Here is a 10235-nt window from a genome sequence, read left to right on the forward strand (position 1 = left end):
AGACAAGGGGTACATGTAAGCTTCTTCATGTGTGCTATATTTTTAAGGCTCACAATAAATTTGGAAAGATGCCTTAAAGAGGCTGGGATGGCATTTGAAAGTGAAGGTTTTGATTTGGGAAAGAGCAGAAAGAGCTGTTCAGTTTCTTTATGCAAATGCGACGTGAGTCACTGCATGGTTATCCTCTGTGGATTAATTCACTCTACAGTGGAACTGTGTGTCTATTTGGGCTGGAAGGCTTAACTTTTCAGTGTTCCCATGAGCAGAAGCTGTCCATAACGTATTCACAGCTGCAGGTGAAACAAGCCTCAGAAATTCAATTAGCCAACACGTATGTGGTTGAGGAAATGGCTTTCTTAAATCATGTCAATGGAGATGATGGGAAGAACCATATTTGGCATGTGGCTGTTCAGTAAACCGGGGCCAAACAGTTTAAATAAAATGTGTAAAGCCATGCTCCCAGTTGCTGGGAGGAGGAGAGAAGAACAGCAGAATTTCTGCTAGTCTAGACCTATTCACTGTCAGGGTCATTGCAGAGCAGGAGCCTCCCTGCAGCTTCTGTTTCACCAAAAACTAAACAGGACGACCTTTCAGCCAAAGGACCCCCAGTCAGCATTCTCAAGATCCTTTCTTTGGGTGAATCTTTCACCTGTGTGCAGCAGCCCTCACGGGATGTTTCCTAAAAGCAAACCAGCCCAGCCCTGCTCCCCAGTCACCACCCCTGAACTGTACATGCAGCACACAGGGCACACAGCCAGGGCTGCAACCTCACTGTTTCTTCCTCCTCCCTCTCCAGGCTTCAGCACTGGAGGGACTGTATTATCAAATAGATGTTGATCATTAAGACCAAACAGAAGTAAGCAAATGTGACAATGAAAAGACTGAAATAAGCAGAAAATGAAGTAATGAATTTTTCACAAGGGCTTACAGAGCCATTATCCAAAATGCCTATGCACAGAAAACTGTCAGGGGCCACAGCCTAAAGATCCCTAGATCAAAGCAGTATCATTCAGCATATCCACAAAAAGGTTCATCTATCTGCTTCAAAATGGACTAGGCATATAATTAAATACAGGTTCCTGGGTTGTGCAAAAACTTTTTTTGTATTATCTTCAATTCCCTTTTTATTCTGTTCTTACTTTGCCACAGATCTAACAGAAGGAGCATGAGTAATGCTACTCATGCACTGGCAGCTGTAGAATTTTCATGGGCATTTGGCCTCAGACTCATGTGCTCAATGGAAAGTGAGAAAGAAGTTTCATTCAGCACACAGCATCATAGCTAACATCACCCTAATGAAATTCATGTTAAATCAGAGATACATGAGATGACAGGAGAAGTATGGGAAAAGAGAAACAGACAATAATGCAGATGAGACAATAAGATAATACAGAAGATGATGCCCTGCACTGGTTCACTTCTCCCCCAGGAGTAAAATATCTGCTCAGGCAAGTAAGGAAATGCAGACCTCAGGGAACTTCCTGTTTTGAGCTGTGATGTGCAATGCCAAACCTATCTGGAAGCAAATAAAATCTCTCAGCATGAAAAAAAAATTAACAACTTCTCAACTATGTAGTTTTGATCATTTCCTCTCATTTTCCACAAGATATTGCCTACAGCCATTTGTAGCTGATCCACACCCTTTTCCATGAAAAGCAGACTTCACCCACACTCTTCCTTTTCGTTACAAAGGTGGCAAAAGACAATTTGAAAACTATCTTTGTAGCTCTTCTGGCCCAGCTGCTTTAGGTCAGCACTGTGGGATCCCATATACCATAGGGCATAGCAATAATCTCAGTGCTGAAAGATGAGCAGAGTAAAACCCCAAAAAAATACCAGGGAACCAAGTGCCCTTGAGCTCATGGGAGGTCAAGCCACAAGGCAGGCAGGGTCAGTGTGCTGGTCCCTTGGCACAGCTCACACTGGGCTTCAAAGGGCACAGGAAAAAGAGCTGTGTTTGCTGGACAGCATATGTACATCAGCACTGCTCCTCCTCTCCCACTGCTTTACCAGTCAAGGCTTCTCCCTCCATCACACAGAACAAAATCAGAGAGGTGGTCTTGGGGTCAGCAAAAACAAATGGAGTACAATAAGGAATCTTGCTATATCAAAATAATTATAAAGGAAAGAAGCACATCTTAACTTTCTGGTTAAGAAGGAATTATAGTTCCAGATATCCCTTTCCCCTCATGTTTCCTAATAGTCTCCTAAACAATACACCTGCTCCTAGTGAAACTACAGGACTTCCCAGCAGGGCCCAAACATAGGAATGCAGGTGACAGATGCTTTTGGAAATCTTCAGAAAAGCCTTCCCAACCACTCTGTCCTCTGCCCTTTTCTTTTTCTCTCAAGTGAAAGCCCCAACAGACTAATCAAACGCAGCTCAACTGTGCCAGTCTCTGCCACTCACTGCCCGTAACCTCTAATCAACTCAAGATACCAAAAAAAAAAATTAAAAAAAAAAATAGCATCTTCTCCAAAGTTTTCTTCCCTCTGTCAAGGACATTTAAACAGTACAACAGCAACAGTGATGTGTTTTGAACTGCATCTGTTGATCTGCAAACCCTGTCCTCAGCCTTGAAATAGCTCAACCTGGAAAAGAGCAATTCATACTTTCCCATGGGTCTACAAGTGAAATCTTACGAACTTACTGAGGAGAATCCTGTGGTGTTCACAGTCCCAGCTGACTGCAGACCTTGCTGCACAGTTTCCTGTCCCAATATTCAGTGAGGATTTGGGGCCTCCACCCACCAGGACTCAGATTGAGTACTGACACTCTGCATGTACTAACTGCATCGCCACTTGACCTTCTCACTGCATCAGTTCCCCCTTCTTTTTTAACAAGCCTTAGAGGAAAACAAAAATCATAGTCACAGAAGCAGTCTCCCAAACCATAAAACCTGCTGCAGCCTCACTGAGAAAATGGAAGAATCCACTGAAGAATCATGGAAAGCATTGTTTCCACCATCCAAACAGGATGCTATCTCACCCAGGTCATTAAAAGCCAACCTCAAAATGCACCTTCTAAACAGGGTCATGCACATACAGCTGTCATTGCTTCTGGCAGTTGCTGCTGTTCAACGACCTGTTCTCCCAGAGCTGAAGTTATCCTGCTGGCAACAGAGACCCCCAACAACTGCACTTACCTCTACAGGCTTTGAAGGGGTCTCCAATTTGGATAGTTCAGCTTTGGCTTTTGCCTTCAAATCTGAGATATCTTCATTGGGTTCTTCCTTGGGCTCAGAAGGGGTTTCCAATTTGGATAATTCAGCTTTGACTTTTGCCTTCAAATCCAAGAGATCTTCATTAGGTCCTTCATGGTATTCCTCCATGAGAGGTTTGAGCTCCAGGGATTCAAATGGTGCCTGATCTTGGCCATCCATGGGTCTGACATAGGCAGTTGGTTTCTGCTGCATTGCACTGGCTTTTGATGTCAAAGATGGGGGAAAAGTCTGAGAGGAAGGCTGAGCGGTGCTGGTCAAGGTAACGGCTGACCTGTCCCGAGTTTCCTTTTCCTGTGATCCTGTCACTAGGTCCTGAGATGATTTTGTTTGACTGTAAGTCGGCCCATGACTTTTGCTGCTGTTCTGTGACCTGGAATTGATATGCTGGCTGGAATGTAGAGGTGACAGGGGTGCCACTGGAGAAGACAACAAACATGGCAGCAATGGGGAAAGTGGCAAAGGGGAGGCCTGGAGTTCATGAGCACGACCTTCACCATCCCCAGGCTTGTCATTCTGACTGTGCTGAAAACCTGTCTGACTTTCCCGGCCACCACGATTGCGTCCTTGACCTTGGCTCCCACTGCTGGATAAGCTGCGACTCTTGGTGTGCAAACCTGAAGCTGGTTCTGTTCCTGATTGTGCCTTTTGGTAGTGAATGGAGTGGCTTGGAGGTCGAGGTGCTACAACCATAGGTCCCACGGGTGGACGGCGGGGCGGGTGCTGGAATGAAGATGGTAATGTATGGCTGGTCTTTCCAGGAAAGTATGGGTAATCAGGCTGTCCTGGTGGGATCAGAGGAACAACGCTTTTCGGAATTCCTATGAGATTCTGACAGGATTTGTTGCTCATGAACTCCTTGACCTCCTCATAATTGCCCAGCATGTTCTGAATTCGGCTTGACAACTCATCTTCTTTATTAGTCTGCAACAGAAGAACAAAGAGGTGGAAATTTAAAAAACACCCCAAGAGATCCAGCTCAAGAAGAGACAGTTCTTCAAGATCTTAACTTAATCACCACACATCACCACGAGTGATGCACCTGCAAGCTTATCTTGATCCTGTAAATCTCTCCAAAGCAAATAGGACTCCTGTAGCCACTATCAATTATTCCAAGCCAAGCTTGCAGCTGCACCTGCAGCCTTCAGGAACACTAACATCAGATCCATTTTTTATAAGCACATCTGAAGACAGACAGGCAGCCAAGCTGCTCCTGAGCACTCTCCCTCAAAGGAGGCCAACCCCAAGTCCATCGTGCTCTTGCACAGCCAACAGAGCTTTAAGCACATACTCTGAGGAACTGAAGTTCAGTAGATGGGAAGATGCTGTGTTTGCCTGTACCATGCTCAAGTCTGCTACACCCCATGCAGAAGACACAGCTCTCCTCTTCCCCCCCAACCCTTCTTCCTCCTCTCCTTCCTCCCCATGCCCCCCTACTATTACCTTGTAGGGTTCTGCAAAGAGAGGAATCTTCTTTGAGAACTGGTCTTTCTTCTCTAGAACCTCCTGACTCCGTCTCTCTCTCTCTCGAATACGCAGCAAGTTTCTGTCCTCGTTGCACAAGCTTTAGGAAGGAAAGAAAGAAAGGATGACTAACACTGTACACTAGTGTTATCAACAAGTGCCTACTTTGTGCAGAACCCCTGGTTTTCAGACAACAGTATATGTCCAGAATGAAAGTAATTTTGTAATTCACAGAGTGGTTACAACTGACAAATCAGTTATGTCAAGTATTTGCTGCACAACACAGTTAACGTGACACACAAGGTACAGCATGCATCCTTCTCAGTGATTTCTTCTCTTGATAGCATCCTTCGAGAAGAAAAACTATCTACCCATTTAATTGTGAAACAAATTGAGTCAATGGGCGTGATAAGCACATGAGCTGGCAGATCCACTTGCAATGATTGATGTGAAAAACCACCATTCCTGGTTTCCTTCAGACTTTTACCCCAATTTGTCATCCAAGAGTAAAAGAGAATCCACTATTTTGAAGGTGTTGCCACTTTCAAAGATTGAGCTTTGCCTACTTGGCAAAAAACAAGGCAATACAACTTGGCAATGTACAGGCTCAAAAACTCACTCTCCACTTCACATGGACATCTGGAAAAGCTGCTTACCTGGAAAGCCATGTACTTGCATTTAAAGCAATCATGTAAACTTATTTAGAAAAAAGGTATCAGAAATTCAGAAAACACAAGGTCAAACCCCCCTGTTCCTTCTCAGCCACATCTGCATGCACTCAATTCCACCAGCCCCACATCAAAACACCAATAAAGCCGCGTCACGTGCGCAGCAGAATGACTTCACGGAAAACCAGATCCTTTCAACTACACCTTGTCTTTAAAATACTACTGCAAACCACAGGAATCTCTTGCTCTAATCTTTATAGACACTGGGGAAGAAAAAGCACACAGGCATAGTGGATGCAGGTATCTCTCTCTTCTCCTATGTCTACTCCACTGCACAGTCTACTGTATACACACAATTCCAATATTATTCTTCATACACTTATCTTCTCAAGTGTCCGAGTTTGCAAGTGAAGAGCCTTGTCTTCCCCACCAGCAACATTTTCCCAAATACTACACCAATAATCAGCTCCTGAAAATTTGATCATCCCTAAAGGAAAGGCAGAAGACTGGCTTTGCTGTAGCAGTTAACCAAGAGGTCTGACTGCTACAGAGGGGGTTTCCCGATCAATGGGAGCTCTGGAAAATGATGCTGTCTGATGGTAAATTTCTATATATGGAACTCCAGCCAGGATGTACTTGTACCACTCAAACAGAAAAACATATTCAGGGGTTAGATTGTTCACATTTAACATAGTTTCCAACTTTGCTAATGCTGAACTGTTTCCAAATATAGCAAAACAGAAGTGTACAGTAAGATCCATGTACCCACTTCTGCAAACAATGCAAACAATTTCAAAAATCTACAATCAAAACAAAAAAAAAGGAACAAACAAAAAAAATCCCAAACAGGAATCAGAGACCATTGCTTCAGTCAGTATACATAATCCTTCTGTTACAAACTGTGTAATAGAAGCATTTCCCCTCTGCATCTGATGTCATTTTGTATGTGAGCAATTTCCTATCTATAAGCAGTTAGTTGGTCGGTTGCCCTGTGTGTGCCAGGAAAGCTTTGTGCAGTCAGGTGTGGGAGATGCCAACCACAGAAGACAAAAACTTAGGAGGAATTATAAGGCAAACTAGAAGCAATCTTGGCTGTATCTACTACTGTATGCTTGGAAAAGATTTTTTAAGTGAATGCATTTTAAGTGAAAGCCAGGCCACATATTATGACCCTGAAAATTGCCTTCTACTTGAACAGTGTCCTACATCCATGTGGATTATGGATGTCCTTCTATTTCTAGGCTGGCAAGCATCCAAATTCAGAGCAATCAAGCTGTTTTGCTCAGGGGTTCTGATCACGTTCAAACAAAAGGAAAACCCTAAACCACTTGAGCTTCTTGCAACGATAATATTTACAGTGAGAAGTAGCCCTGTTTCCTATACGTACCCCAACACTGAATGTAAAACAACTTGCATGCCTCTTGCTGCAAAAACAGCAGCTGTAATACCTCTAAAGGCCTTTTCTTTCCCTGAACCTTCCTTGACCCCAAGCTGTCTTCCCAGCAATAAATTCTTTCTAAAGAGTGTGCAAAGGGAGAGAGAGGGGAGGGACAGAGGCAAGGGGAAGGGACACCGCTTTTTTGCCATAATGCCAGTTCCTGCAGGTTTAAGTGAAGACAAAGGTGCCTTTTCCAGAGCAGCCTGGCGGACATGAGTGCTCACACACGCACAGGACTACAGGGCACTGCTTGGTAAGGTTAGTCATGCCTTGGTACCACTGCAGACCACCTCATGCCCTCACAGTGACTAGTGGCCCAGGCTGCTGGCCATGCACAGCTGGCTGCCCGTGCAGCCAGGAGAGGGGTCATTCCCCTCCCCTTTCCTGTTCAGGTTCGTCATCCACCCTCTGCCTCCCTGTCTGAATTGGATCAAAGCTATTTTTGTTCCAAAGTTTCCTCCAGCTTCATTGAACAGAAGGAGCTGCAGTTTCAAAAGCAGAAGGATAAGGGAAGAAACAGTGAGTAGCTACTTACTTGATCATGCAGCTGAGATCAGCAGCCCTCCCTCCTTTAATTTACAGACAAGACCTTAAACTACCTGAAAACAAGAGCTAAAACTCATTTCAATTCCATTTTGTCATGTAGGTGCCATGTTTCCATGCATGCTGTCTCATCTCATACTTCAGGGACTTTTATTTTTTAAAAAAATAGGTTGTGTTGCACTAGATGGCATTCCAAATTCAGAGCAGAAGAGTCTGCTGTCTACTGAAATGCCCACTTCTTTAATATAAGCCTGTCGATATCCTACTCTCAGCACCTGTGGAAACACCATTCCTGCCCACCATTAACCCGGCCATTGAGGGCATTTGTCAACATGCTCTTCAAAGATTTTGAAATCCTGGGCTACAGTGCAACTCGTAACACTGAACGGCTACCCTAAGGTCAGTGTTAGGAAGCCAGGCGGAAAGCCTTGGAGAACCACGGTCAGCTCAGGCCCTGCAGGGACCTGTGCCAAGAGGAGAGGAGGTCTCCATGACCTGCCAGGCGCCAGCAGAGGAAACCCGTGCAGAGACACCGCCTGCTCGGCTCCAGCAAGCCATCCCTTGCGCAGGCACAGACAGAGCCCCAACCCCCCTACTGACAAAGCTGCAGGGCAAACCCCAGCTTCTCTTCTTCAGGAACCTCTCCAGACTAGCCACTTTGATATTTAGGCTTTCCTAGAATGGGATCTCAGAAAACCTCAAAACCTAATAACCGAACCCACCCCCAAACTCTTACTTACCGATTTGCAAAAATGCCTTGGGAAACCAGACCTTGAGGCTTAGCACCAACACACAAAGCACACTGGAGCCTGGGAGCTAGGGGACACATGCACAAAACTCCTCTACAGCAAAAAAAAACCCCAGATCATGCCTTGCTACAGACTGAAACAGTAAAATACTCCTAGGTTGTAATAAAGAAATTTGGTTCAGAAAGTTCAGCAAAGCACGCACCCTGACCCACATCATCATCCAGACTTGGGTCTGTAACAGAAGCCATGAGAATATCAGTGCGCTCTGAAATCACTCTCAGTGACATGCCAGTCCTTACTACAGAGTTTCAAATGCTGCTATGTGACAATCCAGCCCATGACAACATTTTCAAAAAATAGACTGGTGCAGGAAGAAATTCTGCCTCTCCTGTCCTGTGTGTTCTCCACATGAAAACAAAATGAAAATAAAAATCTGCTTTAATTGTAAAGATCTAGTGCTGCCAAAAGGAATTATCCAGGAGCAAGGAAGGGGGGTGGAGAAAGGCTACAAAGCAAATACACAAACACACTCACTTCCTTCTCAACCTACAGAACCTTTTCCTCTGAAACACAGAGACAACATTTGAGTACAACTGCAGGAAATCACAAATTTATTGAAACTGTTTTGTCATTAAAATTGATTCATTTTTTATCATGAGAAACTGCTGATCCACACTTCCCATGACTGAGAGACGTATTCTTGTTTAAGGCAAGACATATTGTCCCCAAAACCAGTTAAACAGAAATCATGGATGCACCGTAACAGCCTCGCCGCAGCATCCCAATTCTGCTGTTCTTAAAGTCTCCATGGAAGAATGGCCACCAATTTATATAGCCTACAAATCTACAAAGATTAAATTTTCAGCCCATCAGCTTGAAAAGAAGCATGGATAATGGCATGGCACAGAAAGTTACTGAGCATCACAACTGTGCTCAGCTCTCACACTGTATCACCTGAGCAGTGAGCCTGACAGTGACTAAGACAAGCAGATGAAAGGACATTACAGTTAATACCAAACAGCATAAAAAATGTAATTTGGTATTAACTGTAATACCATTACAGTTAATACCAAACAGCATAAAAAATGTGTTGCCCCTTTCCTTTATGGAAACATTGTCAAGTTGTGACTTGCTAAATTTTTAAAATTTGTTTCACATCAAACGCTATTTCGCAGAAGATACACAGATTGAACATACACAAATGATAAAACAGAAACATAAGGCAGAAGTGCAACAGATGGTACAGTTAGTCAATTATTTTCTGCATCATCATCGATCAGCCTTAGTAGATGCTTCCCAAAAATAAACATCTTTACACTGAAGAAATATGAATTGAATTTGCTTGCCAAGATTTTGCTTCCTCTAGCTCCTTTAACTCATCGAGTCTATCCAGCACTGACTATTGACTGTATGAGAGCAGCATTAGACCCACTGAGCAAGACATCAAGGCCTCACAGCCCACCTGTTTATCCACAATGATTGTAAAAAACCTCCAGTCAAATATTTTTCATCACAAATAATGTTCCAAGAAAATGCAGCACTGCAGCAACCTTTCCTTCAAAGCATATGGAAAAATGATCCTGAATACACCTCTTCCTATGTTTTAAATACACAGACCTCTAGGTTACACCAAAAAATTGAAGTAGAGAAGGCTAGGATGTTACAACAGGCAGAAGGGAATTGCCAGTTTGCTTAAGTAGAAGCTAAGTTAGCTTTTGCTAGGAAAAAAAAAAAGCAGCTCTACTTTTGTAACATTAATCATCTTCTCACTCGGCCTCTCCTATGGTAATCTTTGCGTTCAAATTCTTATTTATTTGTTTCCTACCACTGTTGCCAAGTTTAAAATTATATTCATTACTCAGCCATTAAAAGGTTTTTGCTTCCTTTCAGCATCAATAGACCTTTCATCTTCAAGCAGTTCCCAGAAGTAAGCCCAAACGTTTCCTGAGAAGAACTGAGTCCCTGCAGCGCCCAGCGACTTTGGCAGGAATTGGGAACTCTCAGATGTTCTTCAAACATGACAAATCCTTCACAGACTTCTGCCTAAAACCCCTAAACGGCTATGCACTTGAAAACACACCCCAAGATTTCTCAGCCTATGGTCCACAAACCACTGAGGTCTCAAAAGAGCAAAAAGACTTTTCTAAAGATG

General features: G+C 43.7%; 1 protein-coding gene across 1 annotated transcript in view; it reads right to left on the bottom strand.

Annotated features, from left to right (window-relative positions):
• AFF1 (AF4/FMR2 family member 1) overlaps window positions 1-10235 on the bottom strand; it is a 75230-nt gene that overhangs the window by 46027 nt on the left and 18968 nt on the right. Inside the window, exons 2-3 of the mRNA XM_017820160.1 lie at window positions 4665-4785; window positions 3147-4145 (exon numbers count right to left, since the gene is read on the bottom strand). Of these exons, the coding sequence (XP_017675649.1) occupies window positions 3147-4145; window positions 4665-4785 (1120 nt within the window). The remainder of the gene's footprint in view (window positions 1-3146; window positions 4146-4664; window positions 4786-10235) is intronic.

The sequence above is a fragment of the Lepidothrix coronata genome, unplaced genomic scaffold (genome assembly GCF_001604755.1).
Source record: "Lepidothrix coronata isolate B3197 unplaced genomic scaffold, Lepidothrix_coronata-1.0 Scaffold79, whole genome shotgun sequence".
NCBI classification, from domain to species: Eukaryota; Metazoa; Chordata; class Aves; order Passeriformes; family Pipridae; genus Lepidothrix; species Lepidothrix coronata.